The sequence below is a fragment of the Salvelinus alpinus genome, chromosome 7, assembly GCF_045679555.1.
Source record: "Salvelinus alpinus chromosome 7, SLU_Salpinus.1, whole genome shotgun sequence".
In the NCBI taxonomy this organism is placed as follows: Eukaryota; Metazoa; Chordata; class Actinopteri; order Salmoniformes; family Salmonidae; genus Salvelinus; species Salvelinus alpinus.
Window position 1 is genome coordinate 14,058,621 of NC_092092.1, and position 26,973 is coordinate 14,085,593.

General features: G+C 45.8%; 2 protein-coding genes across 4 annotated transcripts in view; one reads left to right on the plus strand and one right to left on the minus strand.

Annotated features, from left to right (window-relative positions):
* Positions 1 to 2,191, minus strand: part of LOC139580497 (protein TBATA-like) — a 30,862-nt gene extending 28,671 nt beyond the window's left edge. The window contains exon 1 of the mRNA XM_071409241.1: positions 2,040 to 2,191. The gene's annotated coding sequence lies outside the window, so the exon portion shown is untranslated. The remainder of the gene's footprint in view (positions 1 to 2,039) is intronic.
* Positions 1,132 to 26,973, plus strand: LOC139580498 (peptidyl-prolyl cis-trans isomerase A-like). Of its 3 annotated transcripts, XM_071409245.1 has the most exons (7): positions 1,143 to 1,424; positions 4,450 to 4,480; positions 4,754 to 4,916; positions 21,361 to 21,449; positions 21,588 to 21,684; positions 22,249 to 22,324; positions 26,374 to 26,973. In XM_071409245.1, the coding sequence occupies exons 2-7, from the start codon at positions 4,454 to 4,456 to the stop codon at positions 26,507 to 26,509; spliced, it is 588 nt and encodes a 195-aa protein (XP_071265346.1). In that variant the 5' UTR covers positions 1,143 to 1,424; positions 4,450 to 4,453; the 3' UTR covers positions 26,510 to 26,973. The 3 variants fall into 3 exon arrangements, with proteins under 3 accessions (XP_071265345.1, XP_071265347.1, XP_071265346.1); XM_071409244.1 differs by lacking the exon at positions 4,754 to 4,916 and having other exon boundaries at positions 1,132 to 1,424; XM_071409246.1 differs by lacking the exons at positions 4,450 to 4,480; positions 4,754 to 4,916 and having other exon boundaries at positions 1,133 to 1,424.

The following is a 26,973-nucleotide window of genomic DNA, read 5'->3' on the forward strand; positions in this document are numbered from 1 at the left end:
ATGAGCTTGATGCTCCTTTCCGATAAATATTGAGTCTTATTCTGGTGACATGATGATCCATGCTTTAGTGCCGTTTGACCAAATGGTAAGGGTAGGCTACAACGCATCTGCCACACTGACCCTCAACACGGGGGTGAGTGCTCAGTCCCCTCCTGTACTCCCTGTTCACCCACGACCGCGTGGCCGCGCACGACTCCAACACCATCATTAAGTTTGCCGACGACACGACGGTGGTAGGCCTGATCACGGACAACGATGAGACAGCCTATAGGGAGGAGGTCAGAGATCTGGCAGTGTGGTGCCAGGACAACAACCTCTCCCTCAAAGTCAGCACCGGTGTAATGATCATGCTGTTTAATCAGCTTCTAGATAGGCCACACCTGTCAGGTGGATGGATTATATTATTTATTTTGTGGTACTTTTTAACCACAAAGGTCGAGAGCCATGCGTCTTCCCGAAACATGAGCCCTCCGTGCACACGATTTGAGAGAAATAAATATGTTGTGCATATGGAACATTTCTGGGATCTTTTATTTAATCTCATGAAACATGAGACCAGCACTTTACATGTTGCAATTCTATTTCTGTTCAGTGATTATCCAAACCACATTGACCTCTTTACTGCATCTATCTATGCATAGAAACACGTCATGGGATCTAACGCCTAGATCACACCAACAGGGTGAAGCGCAAAACAGTACACAGCATCATCTGGATGTGTACAACAAAAGATGAATATTCGCCTTATCAAATGTTATTGGTCACATACACATGGTTAGCAGATGTAATTGCGAGTGTAGCGAAATGCTTGTGCGTCGAGTTCCATTGGTGTCTCTCGAGCCGAACTGCGCATGTGCAGGCAGTCAAATCAAAAGGCACTCCATCAATATAAAGTTGTTTTTGACGGAAATGAAAAACGTGTCAGTTTGTGACTTTCACGAGGTTGGAGTAATAACATGTTCAACTACTGAAGACATTTACTCGAATCGAGGTTGTGCCTTTAGAGTTCGAGAAAATTAACTAAAGGAATAATGTTTCACATCTCTCATTGCCTTCTCAAAGCCCGGCCTGATTTTCCCATTCTGTTTCTAAAGCGTTCCCGGAAGTCTCGCGATGTTGCGCCTCCGGGTTTAGAAACGGTTGATATTCTTCCGAGATCTTGGGAAGAACTTCCTCCTTGCAGTCACAGCGGCATATGTAACCAGCTAACGTGGTATTTCACGCCATCTCAAGTCCATTTTATGTTTACACCCAGCCTTAAAATGCTACTTGCAGCTTTACCGAGTAGGGTCAAGCTCATTTCAGGACGTTCGTTGGCGTTTACCGCCGCTCGGTTGTATTCTGCTGGCCCTGCAGCCGCCAACCCGGTCGTCTACTTTGACATTGCTGCTGACAACCAGCCCGTCGGAAGAGTAACATTCGAGGTGAGTTCAGTTGTCTTGACTAAGAACTTAATCCGATGGTTTACGTAGCACGGCTATTAAATGTCCATCTGTTTTGGCCTCGGCCTTTGAAATAACGAGTAGGCATCGTATAATGCACCAGTTACAACTTGAAACCAACGTGAAGAACGCTCAGTTGGACCTAAGTTACAGCACAACTAATTAGCATGCCGGCCCTGTACAACTAGGCCTACTGTACAAACTAGCTAACTACTAGTATGATTTAATCAGCAATTATTTGGTGTATATGCAGCCTGAAACGGATGCCTGCAAAATCGTGTAAATTATTCCTGATATCCACCAGATGCATCAAACTCTTTGTTTTCCGGCGGAAGTCATTCATTGTCAAATGGAGCAGTCTGTAACGCTACATGCGTTCAATATTTTCAACTCGAGTTGCTTTACAGTGTGGTAGTACAAAGGGAAGTACAAACTATAACTAACCAGCATTGAACTAGGGCAATGAAAAGCGAAGCATGTATGTCAAATACGGATAATGCGGGCTAGACATTAAGCAAAACAAAACGTATAATATGCATCTGGTGGACATCGGAATTTAAACCCCAGAACGTTTAACAAAATGACATTTAAACTTACTCAACCGGAATGTCTGCGATTTGGCCTTCAGTTGTTCGACATTTTAAACGAAGTAAAGCATTGTTTACCAGACTTTGTAGTCGGTATATGGTTCACTTGGGCACCATGAAGTTAGTTTCATATTGGATATGTATAGCTATTGAACCAAGCATGACGCTGGGAAAATTGTGCACCGCATTATGGGACTCCCAGTCACGGCCGGATGTGATGCAGCCTGGCCGTGACAATTTAAAAAACGGACAATACCTTGTGTGTGAATTCAACAACAAAAAAATGATCTTCAATTATTGTACTTTTATTTTATATATATACACACACAGTGACTTCGGAAAGTATTCAGACCCCTCGACTTTCCACATGTTGATGTCTACATGAGGAAATTGTTTTATTTCATCAATCTACACACCATACCCCATAATGACAAAAACATGTTTTTAGTCATTTTAGTAACTTTTCTTAAAACAGAAATACCTTATTTACATAAGTATTCAGACCCTTTGCTATGAGACTCTAAATGGAGTTCAGGTGCATCCTGTTTCCATTGATCATCCTTGAGATGTTTCTACAATTTGATTGGAGTCCACCTGTGGTAAATTCAATTGATTGGACATGATTTGGAAAGGCACACACCTGTCTATATAAAGTCCCACAGTTGACAGTGCATGTCAGAGCAAAAACCAAGCCATGAGGTTGAAGGAATTGTCAGTTGAGCGCCAAGACAGGATTATTTCGAGGCACAGATCTGGGGAAGGGTACAAAAACATTTAGGCAGCATTGAAGATCCCCAAGAACACAGTGGCCTCCATCATTCTTAAATGGAAGAAGTTTGGAACCACCAAGACTCTTCCTAGAGTTGGCCGCCCGGCAAACTGGGGACAAGGACCGTGGTCAGGGAGGTGACCAAGAACCTGATGGTCATTCTGACCAAGGTCTAGAGTTCCTCTGTGGAGATGAGGGAACCTTCCAGAAGGACAACCATCTCTGCAGCACTCCACCAATCAGGCCTTTATGGTGGAGTAGCCAGATGGAAGTCACTCCTCAATAAAATACACATGACAGCCCACTTGGAGTTTGTCAAAAGACACCTAAAGACCATGAGAAACACGATTCTCTGGTCTGATGAAACCAATATGTTGTTTGTGTCGCTTTGCTTCATCTTGGCCAGGTCGCAGTTGTAAATGAGAACTTGTTCTCAACTAGCTTACCTGGTTAAATAAAATAAAAAATTAAGATTGAACTCTTTGGCCTGAATGCCAAGATTCACATCTGGGGGAAACCTGACACTATCCATATTGTGAAGCTTGGTGGTGGCAGCATCATGCTGTGGGGATGTTTTTCAGTGGCAGGGACTGGGAGACTAGTTAGGATCGAGGGAAAGAGGAACGGAGCAAAGTACAGAGAGATCCTTGATGAAACCTGCTTCAGACCTCAGACTGGGGCGAATGTTCCCCTTCCAACAGAACAACGAACCTAAGCAGAGACCTGAAAATAGCTGTGCAGCGACGCTCCCCATCCAACCTGACAGCGCTTGAGAGGATCTGCAGAGAAGAATGGGAGAAACTCCCCAAATACAGGTGTACCAAGCTTGTACCATCATACCCAAGAAGACTTGAGGCTGTAATCGCTGCCAAAGGTACTTCAACAAAGTACTGAGTAAAGGGTCTGAATACTTATGTAAATATAATATTTCTGTTTTTAATCTTTTTAAATATAAATTAGCAAACATCTCTAAACCAGTTTTTGCTTTGCCATTATGGGGTATTGTGTGTGTGTGTGTGTGTGTGTGTGTAGATTTGGGCTCCTGAGTGGCGCAGCGGTTCGAATCCAGGCTGAATCCCATCCGGCCGTGATTGGGAGTCCCATAGGGCGACGCACAATTGGCCCAGCGTCGTCCGGAGTAGGCCGTCATTGTAAATAAGAATTTGTTCTTAACTGACTTGCCTCGTTAAATAAAATAAATGAGGGGGGGAGGGAAACAATTTCATACATTTTAGAATAAGGCTATAACGTAACAAAATGTGGAGGAAGTCAAGGGGTCTGAATACTTTCCGAAGGCACTGATTTGTTCTTCATCTTGATTCAGTCATTGTCATGGCATGCTTTACTAGCTATTACCGAGAGAACGGACTATCCAACCATGTACCTACCGGCTCTCTAGAAAGTTTGGTAAACAATACTTTCCTGTGGCTATTTTGCCTAAAATTTCAAGCAGCAGAAGGATAACTGGTAGTTTTTTAAAATATATATTAGTATTCAACATTCTGGCTTGTAAAGAACATTTTACGTGATTTTTGCCGGCATTAGTTTCAGGCTTTATATACCAATTAGTGTATTACAGCCTGATATAATCAGAATAGCTAGCTGCATGCAACTGACTGCCTCATAACGTATGCTATTTTTTATTTTGCAGCTGAATGCAGATGTTGTGCCCAAAACAGCAGGTAGGGGGAGAACAACTACTATTCCAGATTCAATAGTGTTTAATCAAATCAAACTTTATTGGTCACGTACACCATTTATCGCAGGTGCGGTGAAATGCTTATTAGGTGGTGGGCCTTAGTAGGCCATCTGTTTTTACTTTTAGAGACGATCGATCTCTGTCGAGGGAGGAGCTGTTTTTTACATATTGTCAAAAAAGAATTCTGAACACATTTCCATTTGTTGCCAATGTCAATTATATATATTTTTTTAATAAATACTTTTATGTTCTCTAGCTGGACAGGCAAACTGTCTCCCAAGTGGCACAGCGGTCTAAGGCACTACATTTCAGTGCAAGAGGTGTCACTACAGTCCCTGGTTCGAAACCAGGTTGTATCACAACCGGCCATGATTGGGAGTCCCATATGGCGGCGCACAATTGGACCAGCGTCGACCGGGGTAGGCAGTAGCATTGTGCTGTGTGACACAACTGCACATTTTAGTGGCCTTTTGTCCCCAGCACAAGGTGTACCTGTGTAATGATCATGCTTTTTAATCAACTTTTTTGATATGCCACACTTGTCAGGTGGATGGATTATCTTGGCGAAGGAGAAATGCTCCCTAACAGGGATGTACAACATTTGAGAGAAATAAGCTTTTTGTGTTTATGGAACATTTCTGGTATCTTTAGTTTCAGCTCATAAGTATTCAGACCTTTTACTCATTACTTTGTTGAAGCACCTTTGGTAGCGATTACAGCATCGAGTCTTCTTGGGTATGATGCTACGGGCTTGGAACACCTGTATTTGGGGAGTTTCTCCCATTTATTTTCTGCAGATCCCCTCAAGGGGGGGGGGGATGTATTACATTTTAGAATAAGGCTGTAACGTAACAAAATGTGGGAAAAGTCAAGGAGTCTGAATACTTTCCGAATGCACTGTGTGTGTATAATCATGCCAAATCCTGATTCAACCATTTGAATTCATTGACAGTGAGAGCTAATGAAACACAAATTGACAAATTTACAGTAGCTGGCTAGTCTAATCTGTCACATTGGCTAGCTGACAAATTGAAATTTACAGTAGCTAGTGTTGATAAAACATGTTTACTGGAGAACTGAGACGAAGTAGAGACTCTGGACAGGGTGGATGAGGTTTAATTAAATGCAATTTATTCAGAGGTAAAGATATCTGAAATAGCGTGCACGGACCCTTTCATCAAGCTCAAAATGGAACTCTCCGAAAGAAGCCCAGATAACAGAGTCCATATACATTTTATACAGTACAGAAAGTAGGTTGAGTCTGGAAGTTCTGGTCCTCTGGTTGGTTCTGATGAGTTGGGCGAGGTCTCCTTCAGGCCAGTATCACTGTCCCATTGGCTCTGAGTAGAGTTCTTTGTCTTCAGAAATGTTCAGCTAAAACAGGAGATTAGGTGTGTGCGTAGATGTTCCTATTTTGACATTTCTGTGTGTCTCTGTAAAATGTTCAGACTGAAGAGGAGTTTTTGTGTGTGCGTAGATGTTCCTGTCTTATCTGTGTTTATGAAAGGTTTACGTCAGCCCTCTGTCCTTGGGTATGTGTGTGTGTCTCAGTTTCTCGTGATATTCAGTGCCAGGCACCCCTTTTCTTATCAGTCTTTATGAAAAGGCCTGTGTCAGCCATCTGTCTCTGGGTGTGTGTGGGTCTCCGTATCTGCTATGAGTTTGTGAGAAACCCTGTTTGGAAAGAAGTTAGTTATAACAATGTATTAGCAAATATGCTTGTGTTATAGTAAATGATATTTATTACAAATCCCCCTCTTCACGTCTCCAAAGAGACGTGACATAAACTAGGTAAAAGTAAGAAAAGCACAAGTAAACAACCAGGGAAACGTTCTCAGAGAGAAAGTTTTATTCCCCCCCTCTTCACGTCTCACAAGAGACGTGACATAACTTTAAGCGAATCCAGGCACAAGAAGGGAAACTTTTTCCAGAAGAAAAAGTTTCATATTCCCTCTCTTCACGTCTCCTAAGAGACGTGACATAAACTAGGTAAAAGTAAGAAAAGCAAAAGTAAACAACCAGGGAAACTTTCTCAGAGAGAAAGTTTTATTCCCCCTCTTCACGTCTCACAAGAGACGTGACATAACCTTAGGACAAAAGCTACAAGTGGCAAAAAATAGAGTAAACTTTATCAGAAGATAAAGTTTTGATTCCCCCTCTTCACGTCTCCAAAGAGACGTGACATAAACTTAGGTAAAAGTAAGAAAAGCAAAAGTAAACAACCAGGGAAACTTTCTCAGAGAGAAAGTTTTAATTCCCCCTCTTCACGTCTCACCAGAGACGTGACAAAAGCTATGAATGGCGTTTAATTAGTCATCAGTCCAATAGCCTGGCTCAGCATCCTCCAGGGCAAGCATAGGAAACATCTGTCCCTTCTCTGCCTGGTTGGGATCAATAGCAGTAGTTATGATCCTAGTGGTCAGCGTTCGAATACATGGAATGCAGCAGCATCCACAAAGCACCAGTATCGCAGTGAAGACAGATATAGATACCAGTATGGAGGAAACAAGCATCTTATATTTCCCAAACGCATCCATCCAAGAGTTCCACATAGAGGTGTCAACCCCGGAGTGGTGCTTCATCTTCTCATTAAGTGTACGAAGACCCTCTAAGGCAACAGTAAGACTACCATCAGTTGCTGTGTTATTGGGAATGAAAGTACAACATTGCTCCCCGAACATGGCACAAACACCTCCGCGTTCAGCCAACAACATATCCACCGCGATTCTATTTTGGAATGCCATCAGGGATGTAGCTGCCAATTGTCCATGGACCGCCTCGAAGCCTTGTTGAGTCCAATTACCTAATTTTTTTACCAAAAAACGAGAAAATGTTAAACCCTCAGGTCCATCCCTCTATACAACCTGTACCAGGTGGGCTCGTCGCCACCCGGGAACTTCAAACCTTCACAACAGGGAGGACAAACATCACTTTTTATTCATTCGACAACCTCTACTACAGCAAACCAAGGGTCCTCCTCTGTCAGGCCCACTCTCCTGCGAAAGCTTGATTCCGTATCAGCCTCTCCAACTGGAGCATCAAGCAACGGCATCATACCAGAGGTCCTTGCCACATCTGTAACAGACTTCTTCAAACAAGGTATGATACAGGCAGCACAGCACATGAGCATAAGAAAAACAACAACTAGAGTCAGAAATCCAGTAACCATCATTGTAGTGCACTTACCAAACCAACCACCCAGCCAGGGGAACAGTCCACTCTCCTCCACACCTGCAAGACCCTTCATCTCCACTGATAACTTTGCCAAACCACTCAGAGCTTTTGAAATGCTCCCATCCGGACTAGTATTGTTTAGGGACAAACGTGCAACACTGTTCTCCAATCATTTTACATACACCTCCCTGGTTGGCCAGAATCATGTCCAGTTCTAGTCTATTTTGTCTACTGGTTTGAGAGGTAGCATCCAATCGTTCAGCCATCCCGTAAGTACTGTGTGGGTGTAGTTAACAAATCATTGTTGATTATAGTAGATATAATTGATTCAGGCATTCTGCTTAGCATCAACAATAGCTGGGCCAAAAATGGGCAATAAATGCCACAGGCCATCACTCCTGTTTGATGTCTGGTATTCGTGGGGGACCCCTATTGGGACCCCAACAGGTTGGTGTGCATGTTATCTGTACCCTCGGACCAAGGAGCGTCACGGTTCTGCCGTCTCCTGGGTTGGTACCGAGTCTCTGTGTCATGTGCAGCTCCCAGAAGTTGGTTAGCTGTAACCTCAATAATAGGCAATGGTGTTATCAGACTGGCCAAAGCACATGTGCAACGACAATATCCTTTCAAAATGGGGTCAACCGCCTGGCAGGTCCACACATCCACCATACATCAGCAACACCTCTAGTTAATAGTGGCATTAGTGATGCAGGTAGCAGTAGGGAGCCCTCCATAGTCTATACCCCTACCTGTACCAGTGTTACAGCTGTAATATCCCCCATATGCCTTAACCCCCCATGGTGTCTTCTGGGGAGGGACTTCTGGGAACACAAGACTCAGAGTTTTACACAGGGTTGAATTTGGCTTGAACTTTCCAATATGCACATCCAACCTTCCCCATTACTTAGGGCAAATGGGTGAGCAGCCAGAATAGGTCTGGCATGTCCACATACGACACAGTCCTTTCTATTAAGTGTTTTGTAGGCCAACCACATATTCTCCCTTTCCTCATATTCAGTTTCAGTCCCCAATTGGTCACTATCTGAGATGTCTTTTACATTTATTACCTGTCCCAGATTGGAGAGCTTAGGTGGTGGTGTGGGACTTGGTCTTGAAGTGGTGGAGGAGGCCGGCTGAATCCCTGGTCCGTTGGAACTGGTGGTGGTTCTGGCAGCACTGTGATGGTAACATCCCCATCGTATCCTAAACAGACAGCTCAGGACCACAAGCAGTCCTGTAAAACCCCATCCTCTCCCAGAGAACACATCATCAGCTAGAGATCAAGCAACACTTTCACTTCTATGAACGTACACAGTGAGGAAAGGTCGGGGTCAGGGAATTCTTCATTAAGGAGTTGACCCCTGAGCTTTATTAGCAACAGTTCTTCTCCTTAACTCTGTGATCATTCGGCAGTGTCAGTGTGTCTCACCCTCCAAGTGCGATATGCCCCCAGGTCGAGTGAATCACCTTCTCCTTTAATTCATCTGTAATGCATAAAATCTTGGACATACAGGTTTGGTTAACAAACAGTTTCTCATTTGTTCTATCTGATTATATATTTGACTTCTATGCCTATTTTTTAGCTAGAATTTTTTTAAATTTTAAATTAGTTTATTATTCAATAGGCCCCATCCTATCCTAGACCACAATGTACCCATCCCCCTCTTGATACCTGGCTCTAGCCAGGTAACAACCTTACCTATTCTAAATAATGACTTAGGTAAGAATAGTAAAATATTCTTATGTTCTACATTATCATGTAGGAGCGCCCCTTTCATTTTCCACATGTCCAATTCTCCCTGTTGTCTCCATTCAGTAACTGTTATCTACCCATTCTGTTATCCATGTCCTGGCGCCCCTTCCGAAACTCCCCTCTCTGCTCTCAAACCTTCAAGGTCTCAGCAGTGTAGGGAGGGCCTGTCTGTCTGCCCTTTCCCTTATCTGTCTGTAACAACTGTTTTGTTTCCAAATTTTAACTAAATGTCTCACTGTTTGGCTTCATCTAAACTCATGGATTTTTAGAAAAACATGTCTATGGTGGCAATTTCTAGAGTCCTTACATATTAATTTACCTCAAAACCAGTATACCAAATGACCACAAATGCATTATCTACATGACCATCCCCCGAAGCTGATCAGACTTCAAGAGACAGCCATGATGCAGGTCAAAGGTTACAACACCCCCTTACATTCGTGTTCCATACCATGTCTAGACCTATTAAAGAACCCCTTATCTTTAAAAATTAAACATTTCCTTGTCTAATTAAAACTCAGAAAATAAAACTCTGAATATTCCATATATGAGTGTGCCCCTTTAAGATACCTTGTCTCTGGGAACATGTAAATCCCCTTAACCCAAACGTTTACTACAAACAAAACATAATTACATAGTTATACCTGTCACAAGAATTTAAAACATGGCCAAGAGGATTAAGTCCTCACCACATTAAAGCTCAGGCTTGGACTTAGGTACCGAGCGGCGACCAGTTAAAAAATAGTTATTAACCTGACCCGGATTTGCCAATTCAGCACGAGCTCCCGAATGATCAAGCTCAGTTTAATTCCGATGCTACCTAGAAGGGTGTCCGAGGCGTGTACGAGGTTGCCAACAACTTACATCTTCAACTTACACTAACTTCTAGTCCCGGACACTGATACAAACTTGAACAGACACTTCAATCTTATGGATACTCCTAGTTCTAGCAACTAGCCCCATTTCTAAGATGTGTCATTACTTCTCACTTATCTTACGGATACTCCTAGTTGCAACTAGCCCCGTTTCTAAGATATATCAGAATAAATGGCAGATATCTTTACACAAGTGCCTTCACATGTAAATACTTTATACCCTGCCATTGGACCTTGTGATTTGTTGTACATCAAGAGCGGGCATATGACCTCCCTCTCTTGGTGTACCACACATCTATCTTAGCCTTCAAAGTCTGATTGGCCCTCCCACGAGGTCTTGAGATTGGGGCCTGTACATTTATATTGTTCCTTTCCCCCTGCCCTGTCCTGTATTTTTTGTTCTAGGTATTCATTGAACTCTAGTTTTGGGCCATTAGCGGCTGCCATGGTAAATTTCAGGATCAGGTTTGACTATCTTAGTGCACTTAGCCCGTCACTGGCCGAGGCCAGCAATGTATTCTCGGTGCTGACACCGACTTATCTCTGGTGCCCCACACTCGTACACAAAGAATTATTTACAGCAGTTATTACTGTTAAACAGATTTTGTTAATCGAGTTGTTATATATTTTCCCAGAAGGTATCAGAATCGCCCTTCTGGAACAATATATCTACGAACTCAAGCGCTGCTAAAATAATTATCAATTCAATTATAGGAATTATTTTGCAAAAGTTATCAGCGTTTTTCAGTTTTTCGAGTTGCCATATATTTTCCCAGAAGGTATCAGAATCGCCCTTCGGGAACAATATATCTACGAACTCAAGCGCTGCTAAAATAATTATCAATTCAATTTTAGGAATTATGGAAATACCAACATCACAATAGAGGACAAATACAAGTCAGTTTTCAGCTCGGCGGCTGCACCACGGGCCAAAAGAAAACTCAGCTGTCCTCCCAAAAGTTATCAACTAGTGAGTCTCGTGAAAAGGCCAATCTTACACAACATTTCAAATTAACATTTCCACATTTAGTTTTAACACATTGATCGCAGGTTAAGTTCTTCACAGTGCATTTAGTTAAGTGCCACGTCAACCATTTGCCCGACTATCTGAACTTGTATTTTTGTTTTATTTTGTTGATTCCCCCTAGGTAACTTCCAAGTGTTTTAACCAATCAAATGTTGTTAAGTCTGGGGAACCTTTTCTAGACTTGGATTCTCACGGAATTCTCACTCAACCCGACTGTCTGAATCTTTTTATCAAGTCAGTTACAATTATCTTCTACCCGACTATGTGGATTTATCACAACACCCATTTACTTAGATTCTCACGGCTTCTACCCGACTATATGAATCTGAGTCTCACGGCTTCTACCCGACTATGTGACTCTCTATATCTCAGATATCTTTACATGTTTACTTTTACATTTACAATAGACATTTATCATAAATTTGACAGTAACCCATACTCAACCTCAGTACTTCTGATCTTTAATTTGGATTTTCCTAATATACAATATGCAGATTTTTGATTTAACAGGTTTCTGCTTACCTTTGTTTTGTAGGCCTTATAGATCAGTTTCCTGAGGTGAGCTAGATTCCCGGCTGCTCCTTCGACAGGTCACCCTTCCTTTCTGATCCGTCTCTCACTTGTCTCTTTTCTCTTATCAACTTTTTATGGACCGAATTCAGAGAAGAAAACCATCCCTCTGCTACCAATTTGTTGATAAAACATGTTTACTGGAGAACTGAGACGAAGTAGAGACTCTGGACAGGGTGGATGAGGTTTAATTAAATGCAATTTATTCAGAGGTAAAGATATCTGAAATAGCGTGCACGGACCCTTTCATCAAGCTCAAAATGGAACTCTCCGAAAGAAGCCCAGATAACAGAGTCCATATACATTTTATACAGTACAGAAAGTAGGTTGAGTCTGGAAGTTCTGGTCCTCTGGTTGGTTCTGATGAGTTGGGCGAGGTCTCCTTCAGGCCAGTATCACTGTCCCATTGGCTCTGAGTAGAGTTCTTTGTCTTCAGAAATGTTCAGCTAAAACAGGAGATTAGGTGTGTGCGTAGATGTTCCTATTTTGACATTTCTGTGTGTCTCTGTAAAATGTTCAGACTGAAGAGGAGTTTTTGTGTGTGCGTAGATGTTCCTGTCTTATCTGTGTTTATGAAAGGTTTACGTCAGCCCTCTGTCCTTGGGTATGTGTGTGTGTCTCAGTTTCTCGTGATATTCAGTGCCAGGCACCCCTTTTCTTATCAGTCTTTATGAAAAGGCCTGTGTCAGCCATCTGTCTCTGGGTGTGTGTGGGTCTCCGTATCTGCTATGAGTTTGTGAGAAACCCTGTTTGGAAAGAAGTTAGTTATAACAATGTATTAGCAAATATGCTTGTGTTATAGTAAATGATATTTATTACACTAGCTAGTCTAATCTGGCACATTGGCTAGTTGACAAATTGTCTAAATGCTCAACAGAGTTACCTCTTCATATGCTCAAGACAATTTGTAATGCCCGCTCCAAATTTCAAGTGCACTCAAACAGATATGCATCTTATTTCAGTCTGGGAGCTAGCTAGCTTTATCTGATCCTCTTCAGTCTGGGAGCTAGCTAGCTATATCTGATCCTCTTCAGTCTGGGAGCTAGCTAGCTGTATCTGATCCTCTTCAGTCTGGGAGCTAGCTAGCTGTATCTGATCCTCTTCAGTCTGGGTGCTAGCTAGCTGTATCTGATCCTCTTCAGTCTGGGAGCTAGCTAGCTGTATCTGATCCTCTTCAGTCTGGGAGCTAGCTAGCTGTATCTGATCCTCTTCAGTCTGGGAGCTAGCTAGCTATATCTGACCCTCTTCAGTCTGGGAGCTAGCTAGCTGTATCTGATCCTCTTCAGTCTGGGAGCTAGCTAGCTGTATCTGACCCTCTTCAGTCTGGGAGCTAGCTAGCTGTATCTGACCCTCTTCAGTCTGGGAGCTAGCTAGCTGTATCTGACCCTCTTCAGTCTGGGAGCTAGCTAGCTGTATCTGATCCTCTTCAGTCTGGGAGCTAGCTAGCTGTATCTGATCCTCTTCAGTCTGGGAGCTAGCTAGCTGTATCTGACCCTCTTCAGTCTGGGAGCTAGCTGTATCTGATCCTCTTCAGTCTGGGAGCTAGCTAGCTAGCTGTATCTGATCCTCTTCAGTCTGGGAGCTAGCTAGCTAGCTAGCTGTATCTGATCCTCTTCAGTCTGGGAGCTAGCTAGCTAGCTAGCTGTATCTGATCCTCTTCAGTCTGGGAGCTAGCTAGCTAGCTGTATCTGATCCTCTTCAGTCTGGGAGCTAGCTAGCTAGCTGTATCTGATCCTCTTCAGTCTGGGAGCTAGCTAGCTAGCTGTATCTGATCCTCTTCAGTCTGGGAGCTAGCTAGCTAGCTGTATCTGATCCTCTTCAGTCTGGGAGCTAGCTAGTTAGCTGTATCTGATCCTCTTCAGTCTGGGAGCTAGCTAGCTAGCTGTATCTGATCCTCTTCAGTCTGGGGGCTAGCTAGCTGTATCTGATCCTCTTCAGTCTGGGAGCTAGCTAGCTAGCTATATCTGATCCTCTTCAGTCTGGGAGCTAGCTAGCTAGCTGTATCTGATCCTCTTCAGTCTGGGAGCTAGCTAGCTAGCTAGCTATATCTGATCCTCTTCAGTCTGGGAGCTAGCTAGCTAGCTATATCTGATCCTCTTCAGTCTGGGAGCTAGCTAGCTATATCTGATCCTCTTCAGTCTGGGAGCTAGCTAACATAATCAGACAGCAGGTACACGTTTTCACAAGAGGCTGTGTTTACATCGTAGATAGAAGCAGGTCATTGGCTGCCTTCATCACGAGGGGGTATGTACAGGAGTTTTGATTGGTTCCAAGTTTAGTAATTCGGCAAATTTGCCTGAGCGGCTGAGTGTTGAAATATACTTTTAATGAGAAAATGTGCAAGAGTTGAAGTTGCTAACAAAAAAATTGAAGTGTCATAAGAATGTTAAAAAAAACTATAAAAAAAAAAACTTTTATATACAAAAAGAAATCTGCTCCTCCCTCGACCGGGATCGATCACCTTCAGTTTAATGCTTCACCGCCTATGTTTCTAGCTCCAACAGTGCAGTAATTTCTAACAAACAATACACTTATAATCCAAAGATAAACACAAGATATTAGGACCTATCTTACATTACATTTACATTTAAGTCATTTAGCAGACGCTCTTATCCAGAGCGACTTACAAATTGGTGCATTCACCTTATGATATCCAGTGGAACAACCACTTTACAATAGTGCATCTAACTCTTTTAAGGGGGGGGGGGGTTAGAAGGATTACTTTATCCTATCCTAGGTATTCCTTAAAGAGGTGGGGTTTCAGGTGTCTCCGGAAGGTGGTGATTGACTCCGCTGACCTGGCGTCGTGAGGGAGTTTGTTCCACCATTGGGGTGCCAGAGCAGCGAACAGTTTTGACTGGGCTGAGCGGGAACTGTACTTCCTCAGAGGTAGGGAGGCGAGCAGGCCAGAGGTGGATGAACGCAGTGCCCTTGTTTGGGTGTAGGGCCTGATCAGAGCCTGAAGGTACGGAGGTGCCGTTCCCCTCACAGCTCCGTAGGCAAGCACCATGGTCTTGTAGCGGATGCGAGCTTCAACTGGAAGCCAGTGGAGAGAGCGGAGGAGCGGGGTGACGTGAGAGAACTTGGGAAAGTTGAACACCAGACGGGCTGCGGCGTTCTGGATGAGTTGTAGGGGTTTAATGGCACAGGCAGGGAGCCCAGCCAACAGCGAGTTGCAGTAATCCAGACGGGAGATGACAAGTGCCTGGATTAGGACCTGCGCCGCTTCCTGCGTGAGGCAGGGTCGTACTCTGCGAATGTTGTAGAGCATGAACCTACAGGAACGGGTCACCGCCTTGATGTTAGTTGAGAACGACAGGGTGTTGTCCAGGATCACGCCAAGGTTCTTAGCACTCTGGGAGAAGGACACAATGGAGTTGTCAACCGTGATGGCGAGATCATGGAACGGGCAGTCCTTCCCCGGGAGGAAGAGCAGCTCCGTCTTGCCGAGGTTCAGCTTGAGGTGGTGATCCGTCATCCACACTGATATGTCTGCCAGACATGCAGAGATGCGATTCACCACCTGGTTATCAGAGGGGGGAAAGGAGAAGATTAATTGTGTGTCGTCTGCATAGCAATGATAGGAGAGACCATGTGAGGATATGACAGAGCCAAGTGACTTGGTGTATAGCGAGAATAGGAGAGGGCCTAGAACAGAGCCCTGGGGGACACCAGTGGTGAGAGCACGTGGTGCGGAGACAGATTCTCGCCACGCCACCTGGTAGGAGCGACCTGTCAGGTAGGACGCAATCCAAGCGTGGGCCGCGCCGGAGATGCCCAGCTCGGAGAGGGTGGAGAGGAGGATCTGATGGTTCACAGTATCAAAGGCAGCCGATAGGTCTAGAAGGATGAGAGCAGAGGAGAGAGAGTTAGCTTTAGCAGTGCGGAGCGCCTCCGTGACACAGAGAAGAGCAGTCTCAGTTGAATGACTAGTCTTGAAACCTGACTGATTTGGATCAAGAAGGTCATTCTGAGAGAGATAGCAGGAGAGCTGGCCAAGGACGGCACGTTCAAGAGTTTTGGAGAGAAAAGAAAGAAGGGATACTGGTCTGTAGTTGTTGACATCGGAGGGATCGAGTGTAGGTTTTTTCAGAAGGGGTGCAACTCTCGCTCTCTTGAAGACGGAAGGGACGTAGCCAGCGGTCAAGGATGAGTTGATGAGCGAGGTGAGGTAAGGGAGAAGGTCTCCGGAAATGGTCTGGAGAAGAGAGGAGGGGATAGGGTCAAGCGGGCAGGTTGTTGGGCGGCCGGCCGTCACAAGACGCGAGATTTCATCTGGAGAGAGAGGGGAGAAAGAGGTCAAAGCACAGGGTAGGGCAGTGTGAGCAGAACCAGCGGTGTCGTTTGACTTAGCAAACGAGGATCGGATGTCGTCGACCTTCTTTTCAAAATGGTTGACGAAGTCATCAGCAGAGAGGGAGGAGGGGGAGGAGGATTCAGGAGGGAGGAGAAGGTGGCAAAGAGCTTCCTAGGGTTAGAGGCAGATGCTTGGAATTTAGAGTGGTAGAAATTGGCTTTAGCAGCAGAGACAGAAGAGGAGAATGTAGAGAGGAGGGAGTGAAAGGATGCCAGGTCCGCAGGGAGGCGAGTTTTCCTCCATTTCCGCTCGGCTGCCCGGAGCCCTGTTCTGTGAGCTCGCAATGAGTCGTCGAGCCACGGAGCAGGAGGGGAGGACCGAGCCGGCCTGGAGGATAGGGGACATAGAGAGTCAAAGGATGCAGAAAGGGAGGAGAGGAGGGTTGAGGAGGCAGAATCAGGAGATAGGTTGGAGAAGGTTTGAGCAGAGGGAAGAGATGATAGGATGGAAGAGGAGAGAGTAGCGGGGGAGAGAGCGAAGGTTGGGACGGCGCGATACCATCCGAGTAAGGGCAGTGTGGGAAGTGTTGGATGAGAGCGAGAGGGAAAAGGATACAAGGTAGTGGTCGGAGACTTGGAGGGGAGTTGCAATGAGGTTAGTGGAAGAACAGCATCTAGTAAAGATGAGGTCAAGCGTATTGCCTGCCTTGTGAGTAGGGGGGGAAGGTGAGAGGGTGAGGTCAAAAGAGGAGAGGAGTGGAAAGAAGGAGGCAGAGAGGAATGAGTCAAAGGTAGACGTGGGGAGGTTAAAGTCACCCAGAACTGTGAGAGGTGAGCCATCCTCAGGAAAGGAACTTATCAGGGCGTCAAGCTCATTGATGAACTCTCCAAGGGAACCTGGAGGGCGATAAATGATAAGGATGTTAAGCTTGAAAGGGCTGGTAACTGTGACAGCATGGAATTCAAAGGAGGCGATAGACAGATGGGTCAGGGGAGAAAGAGAGAATGTCCACTTGGGAGAGATGAGGATCCCAGTGCCACCACCCCGCTGACCAGAAGCTCTCGGGGTGTGCGAGAACACGTGGGCAGACGAGGAGAGAGCAAGCAGTAGGAGTAGCAGTGTTATCAGTGGTAATCCATGTTTCCGTCAGTGCCAAGAAGTCGAGGGACTGGAGGGAAGCATAGGCTGAGATGAACTCTGCCTTGTTGGCCGCAGATCGGCAGTTCCAGAGGCTGCCTGAGACCTGGAACTCCACGTGGGTCGTGCGCGCTGGGACCACCAGGTTAGAGTAGCAGCGGCCACGCGGTGTGAAGCGTTTGTATGGTCTGTGCAGAGAGGAGAGAACAGGGATAGACAGACACATAGTTGACAGGCTACAGAAGAGGCTACGCTAATGCAAAGGAGATTGGAATGACAAGTGGACTACACGTCTCGAATGTTCAGAAAGTTAAGCTTACGTTGCAAAAAATCTTATTGACTAAAATGATATAGTACTGCTGGCTGGTGAAATAGGCTAGCTAGCAGTGGCTGCGTTGTTGACTTTGTTTGAAAGTGTAGCTGGCTAGGTAACCTCAACTGGCTAGGTAACCTCGACAATTACTCTAGACTACACAATTATCTTGGATACAAAGACGGCTATGTAGCCAGCTAAGATCAAACAAATCAAACTGTTGTACTGTAATGAAATGAAATGTAATACTACCTGTAATACTACCTGTGGAGCAAAGCGGAATGCAACTACTCGCTCCAAACCAAACCGGAAGTGCGTATCGTAGAGGGAGAGGCAATAGAAGTGTTGTTTCTTGTATTATTGTCTTTTGTGTCTTTAGAGGACTGCTTCACCTTAATGTCCCCTTTCCCTTTTCTTCTGTCCTTATTTTGTCCCACTTTGTCCCTTCTTCTCTTCTGCCAACTAGACACTCCTTGTTAGCTAGCTAGCTTCTTTCAGGAATGTCCCTAGCAACTGCCTAGCAACAGGTAAACAACTTAGCTAGCTAAGAAAACGGTATAATTTTATGAAAAATTGTTACTTTTTCAAAAGCCTTTCTTCTTTGTTTGCTGCTTGTTTGGTCTCCTATTCAGTTTGCAGTTTTCTTTTGATTTTTTTTCGATGTACTTTACTCTAAAAAAACATTTAAATTTCAATATTTGTAGGAGCTCATCTTTTCAGCTGCTGCTGCTTAATTTGGAACTCCGGAAAATCTTAATGAGCAATGTCAGAGTCCAGTGTGTGTGTTTGTGTAATTCATACTTTGAATAAAACGTATTGTATTCGTACATCCTGTTGTTCATGTTGGTATGCTATTAGCCAGGGCTCTCCAACCCTGTTCCCGGGGGGGCTACCTCCTGTAGGTTTTCACTCCCACCCTGTTCCCGGAGAGCTACCTCCTGTAGGTTTTAACTCCAACCCTGTTCCCGGAGAGCTACCTCCTGTAGGTTTTCACTCCCACCCTGTTCCCGGAGAGCTACCTCCTGTAGGTTTTAACTCCAACCCTGTTCCCGGAGAGCTACCTGCTGTAGGTTTTCACTCCCACCCTGTTCCCGGAGAGCTACCTCCTGTAGGTTTTAACTCCCACCCTGTTCCCGGAGAGCTACCTCCTGTAGGTTTTCACTCCCACCCTGTTCCCGGAGAGCTACCTCCTGTAGGTTTTAACTCCCACCCTGTTCCCGGAGAGCTACCTCCTGTATGTTTTCACTCTCACCCTGTTCCCGGAGAGGCACCTCCTGTAGGTTTTAACTCCAACCCTGTTCCCGGAGAGCTACCTCCTGTAGGTTTTCACTCCCACCCTGTTCCCGGAGAGCTACCTCCTGTAGGTTTTCACTCCAACCTAGCAACCTCTAGCGCACCTGATTTCTAATAATTAGCTGGTTGATAAGCCGAATTAGGTTAGTTACAACTGGGGTTAGAGCGAGAACCTCCAGGATGGTGTGTCTCCTGGAACAGGGTTGGAGAGAGAACCTCCAGGATGGTGTGTCTCCTGGAACAGGGTTGGAGAGAGAACCTCCAGGATGGTGTCTCCTGGAACAGGGTTAGAGAGAGAACCTCCAGGATGGTGTGTCTCCTGGAACGAGGTTGGAGAGAGAACCTCCAGGATGGTGTGTCTCCTGGAACGAGGTTGGAGAGAGAACCTCCAGGATGGTGTGTCTCCTGGAACAGGGTTGGAGAGAGAACCTCCAGGATGGTGTGTCTCCTGGAACAGGGTTGGAGAGAGAACCTCCAGGATGGTGTGTCTCCTGGAACAGGGTTGGAGAGAGAACCTCCAGGATGGTGTGTCTCCTGGAACAGGGTTGGAGAGAGAACCTCCAGGATGGTGTGTCTCCTGGAACAAGGTTGGAGAGAGAACCTCCGGGATGGTGTGTCTCCTGGAACAGGGTTGGAGAGAGAACCTCCGGGATGGTGTGTCTCCTGGAACAGGGTTGGAGAGAGAACCTCCGGGATGGTGTGTCTCCTGGAACAGGGTTGGAGAGAGAACCTCCGGGATGGTGTGTCTCCTGGAACAGGGTTGGAGAGAGAACCTCCGGGATGGTGTGTCTCCTGGAACAGGGTTGGAGAGAGAACCTCCGGGATGGTGTGTCTCCTGGAACAGGGTTGGAGAGAGAACCTCCGGGATGGTGTGTCTCCTGGAACAGGGTTGGAGAGAGAACCTCCGGGATGGTGTGTCTCCTGGAACAGGGTTGGAGAGAGAACCTCCGGGATGGTGTGTCTCCTGGAACAGGGTTGGAGAGAGAACCTCCGGGATGGTGTGTCTCCTGGAACAGGGTTGGAGAGAGAACCTCCGGGATGGTGTGTCTCCTGGAACAGGGTTGGAGAGAGAACCTCCGGGATGGTGTGTCTCCTGGAACAGGGTTGGAGAGAGAACCTCCGGGATGGTGTGTCTCCTGGAACAGGGTTGGAGAGAGAACCTCCGGGATGGTGTGTCTCCTGGAACAGGGTTGGAGAGAGAACCTCCGGGATGGTGTGTCTCCTGGAACAGGGTTGGAGAGAGAACCTCCGGGATGGTGTGTCTCCTGGAACAGGGTTGGAGAGAGAACCTCCGGGATGGTGTGTCTCCTGGAACAGGGTTGGAGAGAGAACCTCCGGGATGGTGTGTCTCCTGGAACAGGGTTGGAGAGAGAACCTCCGGGATGGTGTGTCTCCTGGAACAGGGTTGGAGAGAGAACCTCCGGGATGGTGTGTCTCCTGGAACAGGGTTGGAGAGAGAACCTCCGGGATGGTGTGTCTCCTGGAACAGGGTTGGAGAGAGAACCTCCGGGATGGTGTGTCTCCTGGAACAGGGTTGGAGAGAGAACCTCCGGGATGGTGTGTCTCCTGGAACAGGGTTGGAGAGAGAACCTCCGGGATGGTGTGTCTCCTGGAACAGGGTTGGAGAGAGAACCTCCGGGATGGTGTGTCTCCTGGAACAGGGTTGGAGAGAGAACCTCCGGGATGGTGTGTCTCCTGGAACAGGGTTGGAGAGAGAACCTCCGGGATGGTGTGTCTCCTGGAACAGGGTTGGAGAGAGAACCTCCGGGATGGTGTGTCTCCTGGAACAGGGTCGGAGAGAGAACCTCCGGGATGGTGTGTCTCCTGGAACAGGGTCGGAGAGAGAACCTCCGGGATGGTGTGTCTCCTGGAACAGGGTCGGAGAGAGAACCTCCGGGATGGTGTGTCTCCTGGAACAGGGTCGGAGAGAGAACCTCCGGGATGGTGTGTCTCCTGGAACAGGGCCGGAGAGAGAACCTCCGGGATGGTGTGTCTCCTGGAACAGGGTCGGAGAGAGAACCTCCGGGATGGTGTGTCTCCTGGAACAGGGTCGGAGAGAGAACCTCCGGGATGGTGTGTCTCCTGGAACAGGGTCGGAGAGAGAACCTCCGGGATGGTGTGTCTCCTGGAACAGGGTCGGAGAGAGAACCTCCGGGATGGTGTGTCTCCTGGAACAGGGTCGGAGAGAGAACCTCCGGGATGGTGTGTCTCCTGGAACAGGGTCGGAGAGAGAACCTCCGGGATGGTGTGTCTCCTGGAACAGGGTCGGAGAGAGAACCTCCGGGATGGTGTGTCTCCTGGAACAGGGTCGGAGAGAGAACCTCCGGGATGGTGTGTCTCCTGGAACAGGGTCGGAGAGAGAACCTCCGGGATGGTGTGTCTCCTGGAACAGGGTTGGTCTAAACCATTGTTTCTCCCTCTCAGAGAACTTCAGAGCACTGTGCACCGGAGAACATGGTTTTGGCTACAAGGGATCCATCTTCCACAGGATCATTCCTCAGTTCATGTGCCAGGTAGGTCAAGTAATGTTTTAGTTGTTTGAGAACCCCCTTTTTGTAATTATTGTTGTTGTAACTCATGGTATCTTTGCCCCCAAACACATGTAATCCTTTCTCTGACCCCTCTAAATGTATGTCTATTCTACTCTGTAGGGGGGAGACTTCACTAATCACAATGGAACCGGAGGGAAATCTATCTACGGACTCAAATTCAAAGACGAGAACTTCGATCTGAAGCACACAGGACCTGGTAAGTGATTCCCCCTTTCTGTTATGTCTGGGTTGACCTGATCAAGCCTGAGTGCCAGTCTGTTTGTGCTATTATGCCAATTCCCAATCACTCATTTATCATGTGAAAGAAATGGCTTGCCGATGACTGACAAGTGCACAAACAGATCTGGGACCATGCTAGATTTTAAATGTATTTCCAGAATACTGTAGCCTACCTTTGGGTTATTTTAATGAATCCCCATTCGTACCACTAGATGGCAGCATTGCACTGCGGATGTTTCAACGAGAGCTTTACTGCGTAACCAACTTAATGTGGTTGAGAACGATGACCTATTTCGGTTAACACAGCCATAAAGAATCAATTGACCAAATCTATCTTTTCTTAGCCGTTTCTGATTCTAAGTAATTAGGCCTTTTGATATTTCAGATCACTGACTTGCTATCAAGGATGTTGCCATAGGAACTGTAACCCGGCTTGTCTTGAGCAGTGAGGTGTGTGTTTGCAGTACCTCAGCTAACTTGCCAGACATCCACTTAGGGGTCTAGTTACAATGTAATGTGGTGTTTCTTTTTTTCCATTTAGGCATTTTGTCAATGGCCAACGCTGGGCCCAACACCAACGGATCTCAGTTCTTCATCTGCACCGACAAGACCGAGTGGTACGTACGGACCTGTCAAGACAGTGGTACGACAGAGAAACAGACTGCTGTGTTGATTAAGTGTCTGAGTAGGACTGCAGATACACATTGCATTCTGACAGTATTCAGACACCTTGACTTTTTCCACATTTTGTTACGTTACAGCCTTGTTCTAAAATATATAAAAAAATATCCAAACTTTCCAATCTACACACAATACACCATAATGACAAAGCATAAACAGCTTTTTTAGAAATTTTTGCAAATAATAAACAAATACCTTATTTACATAAGTATTCAGACCCTTTGCTACGATACTTTAAATTGAACTCAGTTGCATCATTGATCATCCTTGATGTTTCTACAACTTTATTTATATATATATATATATATATATATATATATATATATATATATATATATATATATATATATATATATATATATATATACAGTGGGGAGAACAAGTATTTGATACACTGCCGATTTTGCAGGTTTTCCTACTTACAAAGCATGTAGAGGTCTGTAATTTTTATCATAGGTACACTTCAACTGTAAGAGACGGAATCTAAAACAAAAATCCAGAAAATCACATTGTATGATTTTTAAGTAATTAATTTGCAATTTATTGCATGACATAAGTATTTGATCACCTACCAACCAGTAAGAATTCCGGCTCTCACAGACCTGTTAGTTTTTCTTTAAGAAGCCCTCCTGTTCTTCACTCATTACCTGTATTAACTGCACCTGTTTGAACTCGTTACCTGTATAAAAGACACCTGTCCACACACTCAATCAAACAGACTCCAACCTCTCCACAATGGCCAAGACCAGAGAGCTGTGTAAGGACATCAGGGATACAATTGTAGACCTGCACAAGGCTGGGATGGGCTACAGGACAATAGGCAAGCAGCTTGGTGAGAAGGCAACAACTGTTGGCGCAATTATTAGAAAATGGAAGAAGTTCAAGATGACGGTCAATCACCCTCGGTCTGGGGCTCCATGCAAGATCTCACCTCGTGGGGCATCAATGATCATGAGGAAGGTGAGGGATCAGCCCAGAACTACACGGCAGGACCTGGTCAATAACCTGAAGAGAGCTGGGACCACAGTCTCAAAGAAAACCATTAGTAACACACCATGCCGTCATGGATTAAAATCCTGCAGCGCACGCAAGATCCCCCTGCTCAAGCCAGCGCATGTCCAGGCCCGTCTGAAGTTTGCCAATGACCATCTGGATGATCCAGAGGAGGAATGGGAGAAGGTCATGTGGTCTGATGAGACAAAAATAGAGCTTTTTGGTCTAAACTCCACTCGCCGTGTTTGGAGGAAGAAGAAGGATGAGTACAACCCCAAGAACACCATCCCAACCGTGAAGCATGGAGGTGGAAACATCATTCTTTGGGGATGCTTTTCTGCAAAGGGGACAGGACGACTGCACCGTATTGAGGGGAGGATGGATGGGGCCATGTATCGCGAGATCTTGGCCAACAACCTCCTTCCCTCAGTAAGAGCATTGAAGATGGGTCGTGGCTGGTTCTTCCAGCATGACAACGACCCGAAACACACAGCCAGGGCAACTAAGGAGTGGCTCCGTAAGAAGCATCTCAAGGTCCTGGAGTGGCCTAGCCAGTCTCCAGACCTGAACCCAATAGAAAATCTTTGGAGGGAGCTGAAAGTCCGTATTGCCCAGCGACAGCCCCGAAACCTGAAGGATCTGGAGAAGGTCTGTATGGAGGAGTGGGCCAAAATCCCTGCTGCAGTGTGTGCAAACCTGGTCAAGAACTACAGGAAACGTATGATCTCTGTAATTGCACACAAAGGTTTCTGTACCAAATATTAAGTTCTGCTTTTCTGATGTATCAAATACTTATGTCATGCAATAAAATGCAAATTATTTACTTAAAAATCATACAATGTGATTTTCTGGATTTTTGTTTTAGATTCCGTCTCTCACAGTTGAAGTGTACCTATGATAAAAATTACAGACCTCTACATGCTTTGTAAGTAGGAAAACTTGCAAAATCGGCAGTGTATCAAATACTTGTTCTCCCCACTGTATATATATTATTTTTTTAAATTAATTTTATCCCATTTTCTCCCCAATTTTCGTGGTATCCAATCGCTAGTAATTACTATCTTGTCTCATCGCTACAACTCCCGTACGGGCTCGGGAGAGACGAAGGTCGAAAGCCATGCGTCCTCCGAAGCACAACCCAACCAAGCCGCACTGCTTCTTAACACAGCGCGCCTCCAACCCGGAAGCCAGCCGCACCAATGTGTCAGAGGAAACACCGTGCACCTGGCCCCCTTGGTTAGCGCGCACTGCGTCCGGCCCGCCACAGGAGTCGCTGGAGCGCGATGAGACAAGGATATCCCTACCGGCCAAACCCTCCCTAACCCGGACGACGCTATGCCAATTGTGCGTCGCCCCACGGACCTCCCGGTCGCGGCCGGCTGCGACAGAGCCTGGGCGCGAACCCAGCCCAGCCTGGGCGCGAACCCAGAGACTCTGGTGGCTCAGCTAGCACTGCGATGCAGTGCCCTAGACCACTGCGCCACCCGGGAGGCCCTGATGTTTCTACAACTTGATTGGAGTCCACCGGTGGTGAATTCAATTGATTGGACATGATTTGGAAAGGCGCACACCTGTCTATATAAGGTCCCACAGATGACAGTGCATGTCAGAGTAAAAACCAAGTCATGAGTTCGAAGGAATTATCCGTAGAGCTCCGAGACAGGATTGTGTCGATGCACAAATCTGGGTAACGGTACCAAAGCAATTCTGCAGCATTGAAGGTCCCCAAGAATACAGTGGCCTCCATCATTCTTAAATGGAAGAAGTTTGGAACCACCAAGACTCTTCCTAGAGCTGGCCGCCCGGCCAAACTGAGCAATCGGGGAAGAAGGGCCTTGGTCAAGGAGGTGACCAGGAACCCGATGGTCACTCTGACAGAGCTCTAGAGTTCCTCTGTGGAGATGGGAGAAACTTCTAGAAAGACAACCATCTCTGCAGCACTCCACCAATCAGGCCATTATGATATGGCCAGAAGGAAGCCTCTCCTCAGTAAAATGCACATGACAGCCCGCTTGGAGTTTTCCAATAGACACCTAAAGACTTTCAGACCATGAGAAACAAGATTCTCTGGTCTGATGAAACCAAGATTGAACTCTTTGGCCTGAATTCCAAGTGTCACTTCTTTAGGAAACATGGCACCATCCCTATGGTGAAGCATGGTGGTGTCAGCATCATGCTGTGGGGATGTTTTTCAGCGGCAAGGACTGGGAGACTAGTCAGGATCGAGGGAAAGATGGACAGTGAAAAGTACAGAGATCCTTGATGAAAATCTGCTCTAGAGCGCTCAGGACCTCAGACTGGGGCGAAGGTTCACCATCCAACAGGACAATGACCCTAAGCACAGCCTAGACAACGCAGTAGTGGCTTTGGGACAAGTCTCTGAATTACCTTGATTGGCCCAGCCAGAGCCTGGACTTGAACCCGATCTAACATCTCTGGAGAGACCTGAAAATAGCTGTGCAGCAACGCTTCCCATCCAACCTGACAGCGCTTGAGAGGATCTGCAGAGAAGAATGGGAGAAACTCCCCAAATACAGGTGTACCAAGCTTGTAGCGTCATACCCAAGAAGACTTGAGGCTGTAATCGCTGCCAAAGGTGCTTCAACAAAGTACTGAGTAAAAGGTCTGAATACTTATGTAAATGTATATTTCAGTTTTTATTTGTAATAAATTAGCAATTAAATTGAAACCTCTTTTAAGCATTATGGGATATTGTTTTTTAGATTGAGGGGCGGGGAGATTTAATACATTTGAGAATAACTGTAATGTAACAAAATGTGGAAAGTCAAGGAGTCTGAATAACTTCCGGAGGCACTGTAGGATCAGTTATGCCATTTTGATATCATAAAGAATAATATTGTGTGGCCAGAGAGGACCTGATCCTAGATCAGGACTACGCTGAGACGCTTCCTACATACAGTACGTCCCCAGACCATTATGATCGTCTTTCTCAGTCCGGGGGGAAAGTTAATAAACCTCTTCCTCTTCTCAGGCTGGATGGAAAACATGTTGTTTTTGGCATCGTGACCCAGGGACTGGATGTGATCAGGAAAGTGGAGATGTTCGGCTCTCGTTCGGGGCGAACCTCCAAGAGTATCACCATCGCAGACTGTGGAGAGCTTCAGTAGTCTGGGAGTCCCAAATTGTACCCTATTCCCTATATAGTGCACGACATTGTACCCTATTCCCTATATAGTGCACGACATTGTACCCTATTCCCTATATAGTGCACGACATTGGGAAATGGGACACGCCCATGAAACGGGCATGATGGTTTCTAATAGCCTGGTGGGATTTTTTTTTTTTTGTATTATTGTTGGACATAAAAGATTAACACGAGGAAATGTGTTCCAAGTGATTTTTAATTGTATAAATCTGTTCCCAGGTATTCCCACGCATACAATAGAGATGTGATTGTAAACGAATGTAAACAAGTTTTGGAACAATAAGCTGTAGAATCTTCCTCTTTTAAACACAGTGACAAGAGTGGGTTTTAGTTTTTTTCAGGATATTGTGTCAAACACCATTTTAGGGGGAAAGTTAGACTTATTCTGTGATTTGATCTTTTTTGATAAATGATTTCTACCACGCA

Coding starts and splice junctions, on each gene's coding strand:
- LOC139580498 (XM_071409244.1), top strand. CDS start 1,242: ATGTTTACACCCAGCCTTAAAATGCTACTTGCAGCTTTACCGAGTAGG. Junction 1,425..4,449: donor TCGGAAGAGTAACATTCGAG/GTGAGTTCAGTT, acceptor TTTATTTTGCAG/CTGAATGCAGATGTTGTGCC. Junction 21,685..22,248: donor TCTGAAGCACACAGGACCTG/GTAAGTGATTCC, acceptor TTTTCCATTTAG/GCATTTTGTCAATGGCCAAC.